The sequence below is a fragment of the Crinia signifera genome, chromosome 2 (genome assembly GCF_055691185.1).
Source record: "Crinia signifera chromosome 2, ASM5569118v1, whole genome shotgun sequence".
NCBI lineage: Eukaryota > Metazoa > Chordata > Amphibia > Anura > Myobatrachidae > Crinia > Crinia signifera.
The window spans coordinates 8,004,443-8,027,058 of record NC_139218.1 but is presented as its reverse complement, the minus strand read 5'-3'; the positions used below and the strand labels follow the sequence as shown (position 1 = coordinate 8,027,058).

The 22,616-nt window shown below is 46.6% G+C and overlaps 1 protein-coding gene across 2 annotated transcripts in view; it reads left to right on the top strand.

Annotated features, from left to right (window-relative positions):
- LOC146059367 (uncharacterized) overlaps nucleotides 1-22,616 on the top strand; it is a 57,921-nt gene that overhangs the window by 22,876 nt on the left and 12,429 nt on the right. For both annotated transcript variants that reach the window (XM_083171522.1, XM_083171523.1), the window contains exons 3-4: nucleotides 6,446-6,548; nucleotides 19,591-19,645. In XM_083171522.1, the coding sequence (XP_083027648.1) occupies nucleotides 6,446-6,548; nucleotides 19,591-19,645 (158 nt within the window). The remainder of the gene's footprint in view (nucleotides 1-6,445; nucleotides 6,549-19,590; nucleotides 19,646-22,616) is intronic.

Genomic DNA, 22,616 nt, shown 5'->3' with positions numbered 1-22,616 from the left:
GTGGCGGCCTGTACCTGGTAGGGTGATATTGTGCATATCCAATAGCCTGGCGGACTATGCACTGCATTGACTGCAGCCCATAGAAACTGGCTAGGACTGCACAGTAAGGCAGGGAGTGGCTTCCTACAGGAAACCAACTCTTTCCCTATCACAGCCTGGTCTGGCAGTCCCGGAGGGAGGAAACACCAGTCTGCAGGTGACTGGTAGGTAGCTCTTCCAATAGGAAGTCACTGCCATTCACAGTGAGGCCAGTGCAGTCTCATGGACTACATCTGTCTCACTCACATGGGCTGGGGTGGTGGATTTTATTTAGGGGCTGCAGTCCTACAACCCATATGTACAATCCACCGCTGCTCACAACAATGCCTTCTTATATGGCCTCAAACCATACCATGCATGCCCGAGCGCCCATTGCAACGCATTGATAAATATCTATATGAAAAATGAATTCCGAATTAAGGCGCTTCCTTAATGGGCACTATGAGAAATGGAATCACTAAAAAATACTCTCCTTTTTATGTTGTTCCCGTAGTTGATCTTTCGTCACTCCGTTCCGCTTCTCTCCACTTTTTAACTCGAGACTCGTCCCGGAATATATGAATGAGAGAAAAAAAGGGGGCAAATGTGTAGAATTGTTTCCACCAGTTTAGATGCGTCCTATCTCTATGACAGTGATGGCGTACCAAGACTCACTATTTAAATCATTTAAAAAAGCATGTCAAGGTTTATTTGAAAGAATGGGGTTGCATACCCGTACTTACGGTGGATAAGACGATTTCACATACGTAGCAGTTTCTTTCAATTTTTATTTTAATTCCATAAAAACTTTCTGGCATACAGGTAAAAAAATAAAAAAAAATGTAATAAAATGCTGCTATGTACCCAGAGTGGGGGCAGTGGTGACTCGGAGTCCACTCCTCTGCCATAAAGTCCTGATCCATGACAGATGTGGACAACCTTGTCCTCACTTACCTCCTCCTCGATGGGTCCAATAACAGAAAAACACTAGTTCAGAGTCAACATGTTTCGAGATCCTCTCTCTTCCTCAGGGCTCTCTCGCATTGATAAATATGCCTCTAATATAGGAAACCTCATTGTGTAATTAAGCTTTCTTTAACTTTAATAACAAATGTTTTACTTTATGTATCATTTTTTACATTTAAATTAATTTTTAGACCATTTTAACTCTACTGTTCTACTTTATACTACTGTAATATAAATCAATAAATACAAGTGAGCAGGGTGCAGAACTGCAGGAAGGGCAGCTGGGCCATATCCGCCATTATTATTAGGCATGTTCCCATAGTAGTGCACCCCTCTGCATTCTGCAGGAGACTCCCTGAAATAGTAGCGATCTCCCTCTCTCCCTGCAGATTCTTGCAATCTCCCTGATTTCCCCTAACCTGCATTATTCAGCTGCTACTTTTTTGGAAAAAAAGAAATCAGATATAGATACATTCACATGACCCCTATGGCTACATGCATTTTAAAACAGGTTTCCCATGGCCACTTATATGGAACCACATGTAAAACACAATACATGAACAAACCCTGACACTCAGTGTATTTTCTTCAGCAAGTATTATAGATCTTAATAACTGCTTTGGGGCTCATCTACATTTGGGTGTAAATCATTGTATGACGCGACTCTCAGGTGTAGCAGTACACGCCCACTGCGCTTCTAGGTGTCACCATCACAATCCGTCTGACATGCTTTTTAAAAAGTAGCAAGCTTGGTTAAATTGCATTTAAAATTGCATAGACATCACATTTATTATCATGTATATTATGCTGAGTGAGAAGAATATAAATATCACAGCAAATAGCTGCAAACAAATAAATCCAATAATGCAGACAGCTATGGGGGTTATTCAAACCTGTTCGGCTGCTTATTTGCAGAGACCTGCGATCATGTTATCTCCGCCCAGCCAGAGAGAAATCTCGCCCTGTGCAGGCCTGCGTTAAGCTTGTGAAAATTAGGCAGCCCTGCGATTAGCTGCAAATCCATTCACAAGCCGCTGACCATGGAATGATTTCCCAGTGTGCGCAGTCTGTGCGTAGCCCAGGACCTGCTCTAACTGTACGACAGAATCAGACTGATCAGGGCCAGAGCTGCCCTCATAGACACTCCCTGTAAATGCATCTGCACACCTGCGTTTTCCCTGACACTCCCAGAATACCATGGTCAGCGATAAGAAAGTAGCATGATTTTATCGTAGGATGAACTCCCGCATTTGTGTACTACAGGCCTTATGCATCATTGCACAGTCTATTGATATTCGCCCAACCTGCGAATTTGCAGCTGTGCGATCAGGTCCGAATAACCCCAGTGTTATTATTGATACTTGCTAATCTTCCCAAATATATTGATAACAATGTTATCTAGAAATATCTTGCAACAAGCATTTAAGCACATTTCTACGTGTATATGGAGCTAGACACACCCTGTGGGTGGAGCCGGACACGCCCCCAAAAGGCACACTGTGCAAAATTATACCAACTGTAATCTCCTTTAAACTAGTTTACAGAAGTAGGCGAGTATGTATGCTCCCCTTCTGCGCTGCACCCTGCTGCTATTCAGAGATCACAGGCAGTGTGTGAGGTCTTATTTGCCAGAGCCACCTCATGCCCAGCCTTATCTGCCATAGGAGCCACAGCTTCCTTGGCCTTGGTTCACTTTATACACTCTGTACCAGGTAAATGCCAATATAGGAGGCCAATCACTCACTTGGGCTGCCCCGCCCCCAACACTGACCTACTGACCAGTCAGCTAGCCCAATACTGACTGACCACAGTGGGCTGCCCCAACACTGACTGCCCACAGTGGGCTGCCCCAACACTAACTGACCACAGTGAGCTCCCCCAACACTGACTGACCACAGTGGGCTGCCCCAACACTGACTGATTAGTGGGCTAGGCCAACACTGACTGATCACAGTGGGCTGCTCCAATATTGACTGACCAATGGACTGCCCCAACACTGACTGACCAGAGTGGGCTCCCCCAACACTGACTGACCACAGTGGGCTGCCCCAACACTGACTCACCAGAGTGGGCTGCTCCAATATTGACTGACCAATGGACTGCCCCAACACTGACTGACCAGAGTGGGCTCCCCCAACACTGACTGACCACAGTGGGCTGCCCCAACACTGACTCACCAGAGTGGGCTGCTCCAATATTGACTGACCAATGGGCTTCCCCAACACTGACTGACCACAATTGACTAACCCAACAATGACCACAGTGAGCTTGCCCAACACTGACTGTCCACAGTGGGCTGCCCCAACACTGACTCACCAGAGTGGGCTGCTCCAATATTGACTGACCAATGGGCTTCCCCAACACTGACTGACCACAATGGACTAACCCAACAATGACCACAGTGAGCTTGCCCAACACTGACTGTCCACAGTGGGCTGCCCCAACACTGACTGACCTATGGGCTAGTCCAACACTGACTGACCACAGTGGTCTGCCCCAACATTGACTGACGATAATGGGCTGCCCCAACATTGACTGACTACAGTGGGCTGCCCCAACAATGACTGACCAGTTAGCTAGCCCAACACTGACTGACCACACTGGGCTTCCCCATCACTGATTGACAACAGTGGGCCGCCCCAACACTGACTAACCACAGTGGACTGGCCCAACACTGACCACAGTGGCCTTGCCCTACACTGACTGTCCACAGTGGGCCGCCCCAACACTGACTGACCAATGGGCTAGCCCAACACTGACTGACCACAGTGGTCTGCCCCAACACTGACTGACCAGTAATCTTGCCCAACACTGACAGTGGGCCACCTCAACACTGAGTGATCACAGTGGACCACCCTAACACTGACTGACCACAGTAGGCTGCCCCAACACTGACAAGCCAATGAACTACACCAACACTAACTGACAAGTGGGCTAGCCAAACACTGACTGTCCAGGGGTCTAGCCCAACACGGACTGACTACAGTGGGCTACCCCAACAATGACTGACCACACTGGGCTGCTCCAAGACTGACTGACTATGGTGGGCTGCTCCAACACTGACTGACCACAGTGGGCTCCCCCAACACTGACTGACTATGGTGGGCTGCTCCAACACTGACTGACCACAGTGGGCTGCCCCAACACTGACTGACCATGGTGGGCTGCCCCAACACTGACTGACCATGGTGGGCTGCCAAAACACTGACTGACCACAATGGACTGACCTAACAATGACCATAGTGGGCTTGCCCAACACTGACTGCCCACAGTGGGCTGCCCCAACACTGACTGACCAATGGGCTAGTCCAACACTGACTGACCACAGTGGTCTGGTCCAACACTGACTGGCCACAGAGGGCTGCCCCAACACTGACTGAGTATGGTGGGCTGCTCCAACACTGACTGACCACATTGGGCTGCCCCAACGCTGACTGACCATGGTGGGCTGCCCCAACATTGACTGACCATAGTGGGCTAGCCCAACACTGACTGACTACAGTGGGCTGCCCCAACACTGACTGATCAGTGGGCTAGCCCAACACTGACTAACCACAGTAGTCTGCCCCAACACTGACAAGCCAATGGACTACGCCAACACTAACTGACAAATGGGCTAGCCCAACACTGACTGACCAGGGGTCTAGCCCAACACTGACTGACCACACTGGGCTGCTCCAAGACTGACTGACTATGGTGGGCTGCTCCAACACTGACTGACCACAGTGGGCTCCCCCAACACTGACTGACTATGGTGGGCTGCCCCAACACTGACTGACTACAGTGGGCTGCCCCAACACTGACTGACCACAGTGGGCTACCCCAACACTGACTGACCATGGTGGGCTGCTCCAACACTGACTGACCACAGTAGGCTGCCCCAACACTGACTGATCATGGTGGGCTGCCCCAACACTGACTGACCACAGTGGGCTGCCCCAACACTGACTGATCATGGTGGGCTGCCCCAACAGTGACTGACCACAATGGACTAACCCAACAATGACCACAGTGGGCTTGCCCAACATTGACTGTCTACAGTGGGCTGCCCCAACACTGACTGACCACAATGGACTAACCCAACAATGACCACAGTGGGCTTGCCCCACACTGACTGACCATAGTGGGCTATCCCAAAACTGACTGACTACAGTGGGTTGCCCCAACAGTGACCACAGTGGGCTTGCCCAACATTGACTGACCATAGTGGGCTAGCCCAACACTGACTGACTACACTGGGCTCTGGGCTTCCCCAACACTGACTGACAACAGTAGGCCACTATAACACTGACTGACAACAGTGTGTCACTACAACACTGACTGACAACAGTGGCCCGCCCCAACACTGACTGACCACAGTGGACTGGCTCAACATTGACCACAGTGGGCTTGCCCAACACTGACTGTACACAGTGGGCCGCCCCAACACTGACTGACCAATGGGCTAGCCCAACACTGACTGACCACAGTGGTCTGCCCCAACACTGACTAACCAGTAATCTAGCCCATCTAACACTGAGTGATCATAGTGGACCATCCTAAAACTGACTGACCACAGTAGGCTGCCCCAACACTGACAAGCCAATGGACTTCACCAACACTAACTGACCAGTGGGCTAGCCCAACACTGGCTGACCAGGGGGCTAGCCCAACACGGACTGACCACAGTGGGCTAGCCCAACAATGACTGACCACACTGGGCCACTCCAACACTGATAGACCACAGTCGGCTGCTCCAACACTAACTGACCACAGTGGGCTACCCCAACACTGACTTACCAGAGTGGGCTGCTCCAATCTTGACAGACCAATGGGCTGCTCCAATATTGACTTACCAATGGGCTAACCCAGCATTGACTAACCAGTGTGCTGTCCCAACACTGACTATACAACCACAGTGTTTCCCCAACACTGACTGACCACAGTGGGCTGCCCCAAGGCTGACTGACCACAGTGGGCAGCCTCAACACTGACTATGGTAGTAGCATGGAGGTTGAGGCACTGATGGTGGCATTACCGACGCAGTTCCCGCTCAGGATTGGGCAGCCTTTGGACTCTGGATCGTGCTGATTTCCGGACTGTGCAGATGAATCCTGGATGGTTGGCAACTTGGTAACCCTGACCCAGCTCCAGGAAGCATGGGTTGGTTCTCACAATAATAAAAGATAAAATATCTTGGCTCAACTTGATATAGAGCAGTACTGTACTGGGGCTAGAGAGGCCCACGGGAACACCCATCCAATTTTCAGTACAGCGACACATTCAGCGAAAACTATTATCCAATTTGAAATTGTATTTGTGAGATTGCAGCTTATAAATTCATATTGAATCGGTGATATCACTGAGGCATGAGGCACTATGAGGTAGGAGGCACACCATGCTCATTTTGTTTCCATGTTATCTGGCTGTGTAGCTGGATTATGTGACTGTATTATTACATTGTATCTTTCTTTGTTTCCAGAGGGCAGTGCCCACGCTACAGCGATATATGTTTCCAGTTCTGTGGCTGGCGTTGTTCTGCTAATGGTCGTATTTGGGATCATATATTACATTACACGGTCCAAGTAAGTAATGACCTCACCCGGTTATGAGAATGTGTACAGGCAGGGACAGGTTAAGGGCCTCATGGGCCTGGAGCTGGGAATGTACAAGGGTCTATACTAAGATGCGGAGGAGGGGAGGCCATGTAGGCATCTAGAACCCATACACTATACAGTACGTCCCAATGTCTCCCAAAATATATAAGAGTACAAACATTACATAAATGTGTAAACTAGAAATACAATTGTAATACATATGATTAATGGCCGACCATGGTGATCATCATGCTGTCATGGTAATCTTCATGTCATGTAGATTACCCAATTGTAGTATGACGCCTATAACTTATATATAATGTCCATATATATGGTTAATCCAAGTTTCAGTGAAGCGAAGAGAGAAATTCAGCCAAAATTAGTTTATTAGATCCTTCAGTAAGTTGTCACAGGCAAAACATCGATAAAGAAACCTTCCAACGCGTTTCGTCTAGACAGACTTCATCAGGGGAACAGTATTAAAATCTTTCCAAATAAATTGATTTCCAGGACATTTCCAGGAGAAAATAAATAACTTATTTTCTTTCTTTTGGAAAATAAAACTTTCCTTAATCCTAGCTTCCTCTTAGTTCTCAAATATATGAACTAGTGAATAAGGTGCTAGTGACAATGACACCAATAGTGTTTAGATGTGTCTATCACGTCCTTTCCTGTTGCGCTGTTTACCAATACCAAAAAATTAAGATGAATATCTGTCTATCCAGAATCAGTAACAGCAATAAATATTCTTCCAATAGAACCTCTGTCTCCTACAGGGAAGGCTAAGATATATCATATATATCCAGTGGGCTGCCCCAACACTGACTGACCACAGTGTGCTGCCCCAACACTGACTGACCACAGTGTGCTGCCCCAACACTGACTGACCACAGTGTGCTGCCCCAACACTGACTGACCACAGTGGGCTGCTCTAACATGGACTGACCACAGTGGGCTACCCCAACTCTCCCTGACCACATTGGGCTGCCTCAACACTGACTGACTGACCACAGTGGGCTGCTCCAACACTGACTGACCACATTGAGCTGCCCCAACTCTGACTGACCACATTGGGCTGCCCCAACACTGACTGACCACAGTGTGCTGCCCCAACACTGACTGACCACATTGGGCTGCCCCAACACTGACTGACCACAGTCGGCTGCTCCAACACTGACTGACCACATTGGGCTGCCCCAACACTGACTGACCACATTGGGCTGCCCCAACACTGACTGACCACATTGGGATGCCCCAACACTGACTGACCACATTGGGCTGCCCCAACACTGACTGACCACATTGGGCTGCCCCAACACTGACTGACCACAGTGGGCTGCCCCAACTCATATGACCAGACAATGGCCTTTGTCCTTTAAGAAATACATCTACTGGATTCAAAACACCTTATATCAACTTAGTATATTAAAAATTATACAGTATGACAAAGACCAACCACACCAGCTAAAGCAAAAACAATATAAAGCAAAGATAAATTGGAAAAAATGGTTAAAACATAAACTGAATGGATTTGTCTGCATACAACCTGACATATGTAATAACTAACTACTATCTCAGCCACTGCATGTTTATGCTTAATCTGTATTTAGTGCAAAAAGAGACAAAAATCAGACAGTGAAACAATTTTTTCATCACTTCTGGGACACTGCCAAAACTACAGTAGAGTAATTTATAACCAGTGGCGGCCTGTACCTGGTAAGGTGATATTGTGCATGTCCAATAGCCTGGCTGACTATGCGCTGGATTGACTGCAGCCCATAGAAACTGGCTAGGACTGCACAGTAAGGCAGGGAGTGGCTTCCTACAGGAAACCAACTCTTTCCCTATCATAGCCTGGCCTGGCAGTCCTGGAGGGAGGAAACACTGGTCCTGCAGGTGACTGGTAGGTAGCTCTTCCAATAGGAAGTCACTGCCATTCACAGTGAGGCCAGTGCAGTCTCATGGACTACATCTGGCTCACTCACATGGGCTGGGGTGGTGGATTTTAATCAGGGGCTGCAGTCCTGCAACCCATATGTACAATCCACCACTGCTCACAACAATGCCTTCTTATATGGAGTCAAACCATACCATACATGCATGAACGCCCATTGCAACGCATTGATAAATATCTATATGAAAAATGAATTCCGAATTAAGGCGCTTCCTGGTACTTGTGAGTTATCCGGGCTCCCGATTTTTTGATTGTATGCCTTAAGTTAAGGCATACAATCAGATGCGATGCGATATCGCATCGCATCGCATCGCATCCGACCATCGGATGCGATGACCCGATTTTTCCATAGGAATCAATGTTAAAATGGACTGAGTCCATTTTAACATGGAATTCAATGGGAAAAAGGGGTCCTTTTCATACCCCTACTATCCAAGTGGGCATGGAGTTGGATATAAACCTGTGGCGAGCGTAGCGAGCCACCGAGCCCGAAGCGTGGCGAGCGAAGCGAGCCCCGCGAGGGGACGGTATTCCGTGTCCCCTCGCGGGGCTCGCTACGCTCGCCACGCTTCGGGCTCGGTGGCTCGCTACGCTCGCCACAGGTTTATATCCAACTCCATGCCCACTTGGATAGTAGGGGTATGAAAAGGACCCGATTTTCCCATTGAATTCCATGTTAAAATGGACTCAGTCCATTTTAACATTGATTCCTATGGAAAAATCGGGTCATCGCATCGCATCGCATCGCATCGCATCCGATGGTCGCATGCGATGCGATGCGATGTCCCGATCCGACCCGATTTAAAAATCGGACGCCCGGATAACTCATAAGTACCCGCTTCCTTAACCCCTTCCCGACATTTGACGTATATATACGTCATGACCGGGATGTACTTCCCTGACAGCAGACATGTCCCAGCATGCCCAGGGGGGGGCGGCGATGCCTCCCCCCCGTCGGCGATCGCTGCGATTGGCTGTTCAATGTGAACAGCCAATCGCAGCGTTTTCCTGTGTTACCGGCAAATCAGACGCTCGGTAACACAGGGATCAATCACCGCCGCGTGTGAGGGGGCGTGAGGGGGTCACCGGTGATGACCACACCTCACCCCACCTGCCCCCAAGGCTGTGATTGGTCCGTCGGACCGACGGACCAATCACAGCCATGGCGCGTGATTTAAACTAACGGTGACTGCGCTGCAGACGCCATTCCGGTCTGGAATTGCGTGCAGAGCGGTCACCGTGCCAATCTGTCGTGATATACTGACCTGATCCTTGCCTGATACTTTTACCTGATCACCGCTGGTAGCGTGCTGCCAGCAGCTGGATGCTTCCTGGATCTTGTGACTTCCTGTGTGTTGCTGCTGCAGTGTCATAGAGTGACAGATAGTGAGAGATATTGAGAGATAGTGAGAGATAGTGAGAGATAGTGATAGATAGTGAGAGATAGTGAGAGATAGTGACAGAGAGTGATAGAGAGTGCTATATTTTGTGTCTGCTGCCCCCCCTTTTGTGCTGATCAGTATATCTGTGCTGATCAGCAACTTTTTTGGGGTGCAGGGTTTTTTTTTTTTATATATATACCTGTCAGTTGCACCAAAGGTTGTGCTGCCTGTGCAACTGACTGCTGCCCCCCCTGCTGCCCCCCCTTTTGTGCTGATCAGTATAAATTAACTGATCAGCAACTTTTTGGGGGTGCAGGTTTTTTTTTTTATATATACCCTGTCAGGTTGCACCCACAGTTGTGTGCCTGCTGCCCCTCACTGCTAATCAGTGTTGCATCACTGCATCACTGATCTGCAGGTTTTTTTTTTGGGAGAGTGCAGTGGGGTTTTGTTTTTACACCCATGTTGCTTTTGTGGGTGTCCTGTGGCCGCTGAGCGCTGATCAGTGACGTACATCACTGAACAGCATTTTTGGCTCAGGGTTGATATAATTTTTTTTCTGCAGTTTTTTTAAATTGTTTTTTTTTTGGAGAGTGCTGTGGTTTATTTTTTTTAAATTGTTTTTACACCCACGTTGCTTTTGTGGGTGTCCTGTGGCCGCTGAGCGCTGATCAGTGACGTACATCACTGATCAGCATTTTCGGCACAGGGTTGATCTATTTTTTTTTTTTTTTTGGATCAAATTCCTGTTGCCTTTGAGCGCTGTTCAGTGACGGACGTTACTGACCAACATCTGTGCTCAATTTTTGGCGCAGGATTTTTTTTTTTTTAACCCCTTCAAGGTTGTACCAAAAGCTGCCTTGAAGTTGCTGAGTGACGTACATCACAGATCAGCATTTTTGCCACAGGGTTGATCTAATTTTTTTTTTTTTAATTGGGATCAAATTTCTGTATAAAGTATTTTTTTTTCTGCACTACATACACACTACACACTACATACCCCCCGTGTTGAAATAAAGTTTGTACCCCCCCTACACTATACACGTGTTGAAACATTACACTTACAGAAACACAAAAATAAAAATGGCATCCCAAATGTCATCCCAGTCATCCAGAAGAATGTATTCAGCGGAGGAGGCATATGCCATGCTTGCCTCTGACTCTGACACAGCCAGTGATGCAAGCGGGGAATTTGAAGGATTCGTCTTAAGCTCCTCTTCCTCCTCTAGTGATGAGGGACCCCCTCAAAGACGCCCCCGTAGAGCAGCTGAGACCCCCCCCCCCAATGATTGATCTCGTATGGACCCCACCACCAGACAATTTTGAGCCCCAGGTTCCTGAGTTTTTGGCCATCCCAGGAATCCAATTTGATTCAACAGGTCTCAGAGAAATTGACTTTTTCAAATTATTTTTCTCTCATGATTTTATAAATTTAATGGTGGACCAAAGTAATTTATATGCCCAGCAGTTTATTGCTCAAAACCCCACGTCATCATTTGCTAGGTGGACCCCTGTAGATGCAGTAGAGATGATGACGTTTTGGGGTCTGGTGTTACATATGGGCATAGTAAAAAAGCCAGAAATTAGGCAATATTGGAGTACAGATGTTCTGTACAGCACCCCACTTTACCGTATGGCAATGACTCGGACTCGTTTTGAGACAATCCTTAAATTTTTACATTACACCGATAATGCACAGTGCCCACCCAGAGATGATCCCACCTTTGACCGGCTATTCAAAGTCAGGCCGGTCATTGATCATTTCAGTGCCAAATTTGCAGAGATGTACATCCCTGAAAAATGTATTTGTATCGACGAGTCCCTTATACATTTTAAAGGAAGGGTTAAATTCCGCCAGTACCTTCCCAGTAAGAGGGCAAGGTATGGCATAAAAATGTATAAACCGTGTGAAAGCACCTCAGGGTACACCCACAGGTTTAGGGTATATGAAGGGAAGGATTCAAGAATTGAACCGCCAGAATGCCCCCCCTCCCTCGTAGGTGTTAGTGGAAAAATTGTCTGGGATTTAGTGCACCCCTTCCTGGATAAAGGTTATCACCTCTATGTGGATAACTTTTACACTAGTATCCCCCTGTTTAAGGCCCTTGGTTCAAGAGGTACAGCAGCTTGCGGTACTGTGCGCAAGAACCAAAGAGGCCTCCCAAAAACGCACATTGCCCAAGTACTGAGAAGGGGTGAAAGCAGGGGAATATGCACCGAAAATATGTTGTTGGTCAAATATAAGGACAAGAGGGATGTCCTTATACTGACAACAATTCACGGAGACAGTACCACCTCCGTCCCTGTACGAGGTACCAGTACCTACACCTCAAAACCTATTTGTATCCTTGATTACAATAAGTACATGGGCGGAGTGGATCTTTCAGATCAGGTACTGAAGCCGTACAGTGCCCTGCGGAAAACAAAAATCTGGTACAAGAAGCTGGCCGTGTATATCATCCAGATGGCACTGTATAACGCTTACGTGCTATTCCGTTCTACCAGCCAGAGGGGGACATTTATGCACTTTCAAGAGGAAGTCATAAAGGGCCTAATATTTGGGAACCAGCAGGCAGAGGGCCCCAGTACTTCTAGTACTGGCCCCCGTATTGTACCAGGGCAGCATTTTCCTAACGAAATCCCCTCCACTGCAAAAAAGGGCAGGACACAAAAAAGGTGCAAAGTTTGCTATAAAAAGGGAATAAGAAAGGATACTATTTTCCACTGTGAAACTTGCCCCGACAAACCCGGCCTATGTATAAAGGAGTGTTTTAAAATATACCACACATCTATGGATTATTAGGTTCATCATTTCACCGTGCTTCGGGGGTCTTGCTAATGCCACATAGCACCCACCATTCATTCCACCAGAATCTGAGCTGCAAAATCCAAAAATCACTCCTTCCCTTCTGAGTCCTGCCATGCACCCAACTGGTATTTTTTGGTCATATATGAGGCATTGCCATACTCGGGAGAAATTGGGGCACAGATTTTGGGGTGCTTTTTCTCCTTCATACCTTATGAAAATGAAAAATTTTGAGCCAGAACTGCATTTTTGTGTAAAAAAATGTAATTTTTCATTTGCACAGCCCAGTTGTATCAAAATTGGTGAAACCCCTGGGGGTTTGAAATGTACACTATACCCCTAGATGAATTCCCTGAGGGTGTAGTTTGCAAAATGGGGTCACTTGTGGGGGGGTTCCACTGTATTGGTGCTTTGGGGGTCTTGCTAATGCGACATAGCACCCACCAACATTCCACCAGAATCTGTGCTGCAAAATCCAAATATCACTCCTTCCCTTCTGAGTCCTGCCATTTTTTGGTCACACATGAGGCATTGCCGTACTCGGGAGAAATTGGGGCACAGATTTTGGGGTGCTTTGTCTCCTTCATTCCTTGTGAAAATGAAAAATTTTGAGCCAGAACTGCATTTTTGTGTAAAAAATTTAATTTTTCATTTTCACTGCCCAGTTGTACCACAATTGGTGAAACCCCTGGGGGTTTGAAATGTACACTATACCCCTAGTTGAATTCCCTGAGGGGTGTAGTTTGCAAAATGGGGTCACTTGTGGGGGGGTTCCACTGTATTGGTGCTTCGGGGGTCTTGCTAATGCGACATAGCACCCACCATTCATTCCACCAGAATCTGTGCTGCAAAATCCAAATATCACTCCTTCCCTTCTGAGTCCTGCCATGCACCCAAATGGTATTTTTTGGTCACATGTGAGGCATTGCCGTACTCGGGAGAAATTGGGGCACAGATTTTGGGGTGCTTTTTCTCCTTCATACCTTACGAAAATGAAAAATTTTGAGCCAGAACTGCATTTTTGTGTAAAAAAATGTAATTTTTCATTTTCACAGCCCAGTTGTACCAAAATTGGTGAAAGCCCTGGGGGTTTGAAATGTACACTCAGAGGCGTAGCTAAGGTGGAGCCGGCGGAGCTTGTGCTCCAGGCGCCGGCTCCTTGCAGGGCGCCAGTGGCCCCCCCTGACAGACCAGAGACAAACTGCCTGCAGCCCCTGACAGACCCATCCCGTCCTTACTGACACCAGAGCGCAGCCAGTCAAGCTCAGCCCGGCTACTGCCTGTAGTGTACGGCTGTCAGCGCTTCCGCGTCAGGTGGCTTCCTTTACTAAACCACCTGATGATGCGGACCAGTGACAGGCAGTAGCCGGGCTGAGCTTAGTTAACTTCCCTGGATGAGCTGGGTTGAAAGCCAGCGCTAGCTTAGTGTCTATTATAGCACTGGCTGCGCTCAGACATGGATTAAGGGGGAGCCCAGGGGGTACTCACCCGAAGCTCCCCTTTATCTTAGCGCCCCCCCCCCCCCCCCCAGAGACTGAGACAGGCCGGAGACACCTGCACGGTGCATGCATACTAATAAGAGAACAGCTGCTGCTCCTCAGTCTGATTTATTTCCGGGTGACACAGCAGAGAGAGCTACTGAGCAGTAGCTACAGTCTCCGGATTTCATCCTGTCCTCATCTGCTGGTATTTACTTTGTTTATGTTGTTTGTGTATGAATATTTGTAAGCTATGTATGTATGTATGTATGTATGTATGTATGTATGTATATATGCTGTGTATTTATGTATGTATGTATATATATATGTATGTTGTGTGTATGCATGCTGTGTTTTTTCTGTGTATGTCTGGTGTGTTGTGTATGTGTCTTGTGCATGTATGTGTTGTGTGTGTATATGTAACTATGTATGCTGTGTGTATCATATGTGTGCTGTGTATGTTTGTCTGCATGTTGTGTGTATGCATGCTGTGTGTTTTCTGTGTGTGTATGTGTGTATGTGTCTTGTGCATGTATGTGTTGTGTGTGTGTGTGTGTGTATATGTAACTATGTATGCTGTGTGTATCATATATGTGTGCTGTGTATGTTTGTATGTATGTATGTTGTGTGTATGCATGCTGGGTGTTTTCTGTGTATGTCTGGTGTGTTGTGTATGTGTGTATGTGTCTTGTGCATGTATGAGTTGTGTGTGTGTGTGTATATGTAACTATGTATGCTGTGTGTATCATATATGTGTGCTGTGTATGTTTGTATGTATGTTGTGTGTATGCATGCTGTGTGTTTTCTGTGTATGTCTGGTGTGTTGTGTGTGTGTGTGTGTGTGTGTGTGTGTGTGTGTGTGTGTGTGTGTATGTAACTATGTATGCTGTGTGTGTTGGGTATGTATAAATAAAAAATATTTTGTGCACCTGTTAAAAAGTGATTTAAGCAATAAAACAATGACACTTTAATTTCTAGAAACTATGATCTTGGATCTAGGCTGTGGGAAGAGGGGGTTTAGGAACTTAAAAGAGGGAAGTTATGGATTAGACAATGGGGCGACAGTCTTCAGTAAAGAATATAATCGACAAAAGGGTGTGAGTGTCAACGTTTCGGGCGGGTAGCCCTTTATCAAGACAACGTTTCGGGCAACCCGCCCGAAACGTTGACACTCACACCCTTGTGTCGATTATATTCTTTACTGAAAACTGCCGCCTATGCAGTAGTGTAAATCTTGTGAGTGCACTCAGCAGCTTCCTGTTATACCTTCCTTTGTGTTAGAGTGGCACCCAAATTGTTGCAGACTCAGTTCTAAGTGCTGGGATCATCTTCACACACACACACACACACACACACACATATATATATATAGATACATATGTCTCTTTAATAGGGGCCCCCCTGTCTAAAGTGCTCCAGGCCCACATACCCTTAATCCGCCCCCCCCCCCCCTCTGTGTCCTGCGCCGCTGCCCACCCTCTGTCTCTCCGTGTACTGACTCCTGCACACCCATACATGGGCTCTTGCTAGCGACTACTACCTGTGCTCTCCGCAGGTCCTCCGTAGCTTTGGTGTCAAGCGGTGCTGCGCCTCTCTCTCTTCTTGCCCACTGGCCTGTGTGTGGCAGGAAGAGAGAGAGAGATGCAGCGCTGCTTGATGTGAGGCAGGAGCAGTGAAAGAGACGCAGCGCCGCTTGATGTGAGGCAGGAGCAGTGAAAGAGACGCAGCGCCGCTTGATGTGAGGCAGGAGCAGATAGAGGCTCAGTGCTGCTTGATGTGTCACCGAAGCTGCTGACTGAAGCCGCAGAGAGACCAGGTAGTGGACACCCGCAGAGAACTCAAGTAGGCTGTCACATGTACGGAGACGGGAACAGCAGCATTGTGCACTGTGCAGTATGACATGCACCTCTGCACTGTGGTAATTGGGATTTTAATCTCCAATTACATGACACACTGCTAGGAGCATGTGTGTGTATATATATATTATATACACACACACACACAGGAGAGTAATGGTCGGCACTCCAACAACTTGTTAAATATAAAATCTGGGTGCCCTCCTAGGTAGATCGATTCCCTGCTCCCCGTGTATACCAGTGAACAAGCGGCGGCACTCCCAGTCGATAAATGAAGAGACTATACGCTCAGGTAAGCCTCACTGGGAGTGCCGCCGCATGTCCTCCACAGTTATATATATACATATATATGTGTGTGTGTGTGGGGGGGGGGGGGGCGTGACATGAGCTTGCTCCGGGTGCTATGGCTTCATGCTACACCACTGTGTACACTATACCCCTAGATGAATTCCATGAGGGGTATAGTTTGCAAAATGGGGTCACTTGTGGGGGGGTTCCACTGTATTGGTGCTTCGGGGGTCTTGCTAATGCGACATAGCACCCACCAACATTCCACCAGAATCTGTGCTGCAAAATCCAAATATCACTCCTTCCCTTCTGAGTCCTGCCATGCACCCAAATGGTATTTTTTGGTCACATGTGAGGCATTGCCGTACTCGGGAGAATATGGGGCACAGATTTTGGGGTGCTTTGTCTCCTTCATTCCTTGTGAAAATGAAAAATTTGGAGCCAGAACTGCATTTTTGTGTAAAAAAATTAATTTTTCATTTTCACTGCCCAGTTGTACCACAATTGGTGAAACCCCTGGGGGTTTGAAATGTACACTATACCCCTAGATGAATTCCCTGAGGGGTGTAGTTTGCAAAATGGGGTCACTTGTGGGGGGGGTTCCTAACTTTTAGCATCTTATGGTGCCTAGAAACCTACATGGTGCCTAAAAAATAATCTCATAAAAAGGAGGCTCCAAAATCAAGTAGGTGCTCCTTCTATTATGAAGCCTGTGGTTTGGTCAACGTGCACACTAGGGCCACATATAGGATATTTATGAAAACAAAAGAATTGGGGGAATCAATTTTTAGTCACATTTCTCTAGTAAAATCGGTACTTATGTAGTATCTGGGCGTCCGATTTTGTGATTGTATGCCTTACCTTAAGGCATACAATCAGATGCGATGCGATGCGATTTTGCATAGGATTCAATGTTAAGAAGGTCCTGTTCATTTCCCCACTATCCAAGTGGGCATAGAGTTGATTTTATATAGCGTGGCGAGCGCAGCGAGCCACCTAGCCCGAAGCGTGGCGAGCGGACGCATATTTCTTAAAAAGTATTCTGTGTCCCCTCGCGGGGCTCGCTACGCTCGCCACGCTTCGGGCTCGGTGGCTCGCTACGCTCGCCACAGGTTTATATCCAACTCCATGCCCACTTGGATAGTGGGGAAAGGAAAAGGACCCCTTTTTCCCATTGAATTCTATGTTAGAATGGACTCAGACCATTTTAACATTGAATCCTATGGAAAAATCTTGACCATCGCATCGCATACAATTTGGTCGCATGCGATGCGATGCGATCCGATCCGATTTCTAAATCGGACGCCCAGATACTACATAAGTACCGTAAAATCTACTGTGTTCCTTAGAAAAATGTAATAAAATTGAAAATCTGCAAAAAAAATGAAATTTTGAAATTTCACCTACACTTTGTTTTAATTCCTGTGAAACACCTAAAGGGTTAACAAACTTCCAAAATGCTGTTTTGAATACTGTGAGGGGTGCAGTTTTTGAAATGGCATCATTTATGGGGGTATCTCACATACAAGTCCCTCAAAGTCACATCAGAACTGAACTGGTCCCTAAAAAAATCAGTGTTTGAAATTTTCTTGAAAATTTGAGAATTTGCTATTCATATTTTAAGCCTCCTAGTGTCCAAAAAAATTAAAAGGAGGTTGAAATAATGATGGAAACATAAAGTAGACATATGGTCTATGTTAGTTATTAACTATTTTGAGTGGTATGATTATTTGTCTCACAAGCAGAAAATTTAACATTTTGAAAATTGCTAAATTTTCCATTTTTTTACGACATTTTGGTATTTTTCACAAAAAAACACAGACTGTATCGACCCAAATTTACCACTAACTTGAAGTACAATGTGTCATGAAAAAACAATCTCAAAATCACTGGGATAAGTAAAAGCAAAAAAAAGTTATCCCCACTTAAGTGATACATGTCAGATTTGAAAAAAAGGGCTCTGTCAGGAAGGCAAAAACAGGCTGCGGCGGGAAGGGGTTAATGGGCACTATGAGAAATGGAATCACTAAAAAATACTCGGTACTTATGTAGTATCTGGGCTGCCGATTTTGAAATCGGGTCCATCGCTGTCCCTGTTAAAATGCCAATATAGGAGGCCAATCATCCTCTGCATTCTATTAACTGGTGACTGTGGGCTGCCCCAACTTTGACTGACCGACCAGTGAGCTCCCCCAACACTGACTGACCACAGTGGGCTGCTCCAACACTGACTGACCACAGTGGGCTGCTCCAACACTGACTGACCACAGTAGGCTGCTCCAACACTGACTGACCACAGTGGGCTGCCCTAACACTGACTGACCACAGTGGGCTGCCGCAACACTGACTGACCACATTGGGCTGCCCCAACACTGACTGACCACATTGGGCTGCCCCAACACTGACTGACCACAGTGGGCTGCCCCAACACTGACTGACCACAGTTGGCTGCCCCAACACTAACTGAACACAGTAAGCTCCCCCAACACTGACTGACCACAGTGTGCTGCCCCAACACTGACTGACCACATTGGGCTGCCCCAACACTGACTAACCACAGTGGGCTGCCCCAACACTGACCACAGTGTGCTGCCCCAACACTGACTGACCACATTGGGCTGCCCCAACACTGACTGACCACAGTAGGCTGCTCTAACACTGACTGACCACAGTGTGCTGCCCCAACACTGACTAACCACAGTGGGCTGCCCCAACACTGACTGACCACAGTGTGCTGCCCCAACACTGACTGACCACAGTGTGCTGCCCCAACACTGACTGACCACAGTGGGCTGCCCCAACACTGACTGACCACAGTCGGCTGCTCCAACACTGACTGACCACAGTGGGCTGCCCCAACACTGACTGACCACAGTGGGCTGCTCTAACACTGACTGACTACAGTGGGCTGCCCCAACACTGACTGACCACAGTGGGCTGCCCCAACACTGACTGACCACAGTGTGCTGCCCCAACACTGACTGACCACAGTGTGCTGCCCCAACACTGACTGACCACAGTCGGCTGCTCCAACACTGACTAACCACAGTGGGCTGCTCTAACACTGACTGACCACAGTGGGCTGCTGCAACACTGACTGACCACAGAAACTGTTAATAAATAAATGAATAATACAATAAATGCATCTATGCCAATCTCTGAGCAGCACAGCGCCACCTGCTTGCTCTGAAATGAAATCACACCCTGCAAAAAAGTCTAGGGTACAATAATGATGTACAGTATAACTTTTAATTGTGTTTTCACAGCAAATCCCCATCTCAGATTCATCAAACCGTACAGGAAACTACTCAGACGGAAGAGGTGAGATCGATTGTGACATCATAGCCGGCAGCATGTCATTCAGCCCTATCCACATAGAGAAACATTAGTTTCACCTAACGAGATATCCTGATGATTATATTCTAATATTTGTTAATTACGTTTACAAGTTCCACAACTTAAAGGCCTAATGCGATCATTTAGCTTCTACATCCGGACCCCTAAAGCGCTACTGTACACGAGCGGTCTGCTAACCAAGGATGTGTGGCAGCCTCTGCCAGAGAGGGTTCCAGAAGAACCCTGTCCCAGTAAATTTTTGAGGAATAGCCCGTAGGCTACAGTAAAAACACTGAAGGTGGGCATTAGCTGCCGGATAAAAGCTTGGTAGAAGCAGCAGTTAGAAACCTATGGGGGCTGCAACAAAGGAGGGACTGACGCAGGTATCTTTCAGGTTTCTGATCCAGTGGTTGATATGCGCACACTCATATTCGAGAATTTACAGCATGTTTTCTGTTGATACATCTACCCCGTAGTCACTTTCGTCCAATCAGACACAGCGTGACTTCATCACAATTACTAGTTTGAAACTTGCGCCAGGGTTTCGGTACACTCAGCTAGAGGAAATGCAAGTGGACGGACCTGGCAGGCGATGGCGCGTTTCGCTCTGAATTGTTAATGGTGATTAAAATATAACCAGAGTGACAATAAGTGAAAAGCGTTGGTTACGTAATAAGTCCGCAACCAACGTACCCTTTATACCTAACTACGTGCGAACAAAGCGTAGCGCAGCGTAGCGTACCTTTAATTGTATTATGTATACCAAGAACCAATACCTTAATCAGAGATTCCTTCGCAGTACTTTGTCTCTAATCTGCGACTATACCTTATCGGACTGTGTCCGCAATATACCTTATCGCTATAATGCGAATAAACAGACAACGACCACTGTATAGAAATATGGAGATAAGAGCTCCGTAAAAAGGTTGTATTTGAGTCCCTAATGGACAAAAGGGGGTTACAGAAATAAGAATAAACAGGTATAACAAGTAATACAATATACTAACAATGAATACTAAACAGACTCTGCTAAGGGGAAAGAAAACAGATACAAGACACAATCAGCCAATCAATACGATAAGGATAAATACCGTTAATGCAACCGTTACCGTTCTCATCAAATATGCGAAGTGTAGTCCGGTCAGAGCTCACTATCGTTCAGGGATGAACTATAGTCCGGTGGTCAGGTCAGGGAAAGGTAGATGTGCCGAAGAGAGTTTGGCTGCTCTGGGTCGCCTATCTTATAGGGTCAGAAAGGGGAGGTCAAAGGCCATTCTCATTGGCCAGAGGTCGAATGTCAGGTCAGCTGTGATTGGGTGGTAAGCTGATATACCTGGTTTGGCTAGGTCCAGGGGAGTGAACTTTAAGAGTCCTTTGTTTGGTGGTTTCGGCGTCAGCAGTGATAAGAACCGGTTTCATCTAGATTCCTTTGTTACATACTTTTAACAGAAACTGTTCCTGGGATATGGATTATATCCATAACTGTCGAGCCGTGTATATTGCGGAATATTCGCAATGACCGGAATACTTCGCACACTGAACTGAACGGAACGGTACTAAACACGATACAGACATATGTATGCAGGGCTAACTAAGCTATGTGTGGCGTTCTAAACTTTTAACTATATTTTACTTAGTGTCAGTATGTATTTATGAATTTATGTGTGATAGTATGGCTACTCTTCTGGTCCACTTTGCCACGCATACTCGGGTATGGAAACTTTATTTGCGCAACTCTGCGAACCAAAATGGCGGCCATACTATCCTAAAATGGCGTGTGTGTAACTCGACTTCCATAGTCCACCCTTTAACAGTAATTATAAAACTGTTACAATACAAAACATTTCACACGATAATACAGAAATTCATAATCCTAACAGAGAAATTGGGATACATGAATTAAACATATAAGGGGAGTAAACCATCTGCTCTCGGCTGATCCAGGATCATGGATAAACGATGGGCCGCATTTATCGAACAACCTACTCAGGGTCACGAAGGATAATGTACAATTTTGGGATAAAAATAAAAACAGGGGTGGTTACAACATATACACGTTCACAAATATGGTTTCTTTAAAGGGAGGTGGTTTCGATTTTAGGGTCATATACCAAACCCTGGTCTTCCTCTGTATCTCTCGTTCTTACGCTCATGATTTCGGTACGTTTTGCCTTTCCCCGGGTCACCACCTTTAAACATTTGAACAATAGCACAAAGACTATGATGGCACCACCGATACAGAGAAGGAGTTTTCCTATGCTAGCTATGATCCCCTGCGCCCATTCTCCTAAACCAGAGAACCAGTGCATTGGATTCAACCAGGTGGTCCATTCGCTAACTTTGTTACCTATTTCTGCCAGGCTGATATTATGTTCCCTTCTAAATTCCCATTTAAGCTGAAGAATCTCATCCATCCGGTGATCGATGATTTCTTCTGGGTCTTCAGTATTGTTGGTGATATATGTACAACATTTCACCCCAAACTGTGTAGAAAGGGTGACACAATATCCTCCTGTCATAGCTGTCAGATAGTTCAACACCATTCGATGTTGGACTAGCTCTCTTTTATACGCTTGCAACTCCTTCCCAGTGTATCTAAAGGTGTCATCATAAATCTCAGTGATGTTATCTACCAAGCTGGCTAATGCTTGTATATATTTAAAATGTATGACTCCTCTGGCGGTATGGGTGATATCTAAAGCAATGAGGAGTTGGATACCGAACGACTCGTGTATCATTTCGGAAGCTAGGGGTTCTTTCCTGATGGTTAAATCCCTTTTATGGATTTGGTCATAATGGGTATGAGTGTAAGGAGGAGAAATACCTCTGTGTATGTTCATCATCTCATCATGTGTGAGGGTCATCACTTCCGGTAACACTCTGCCTAGATAACAAATACCAACGTAGTTCATGGAGAGCCATTTGTACGCCCTCCTACCACAAATATAATAAACAT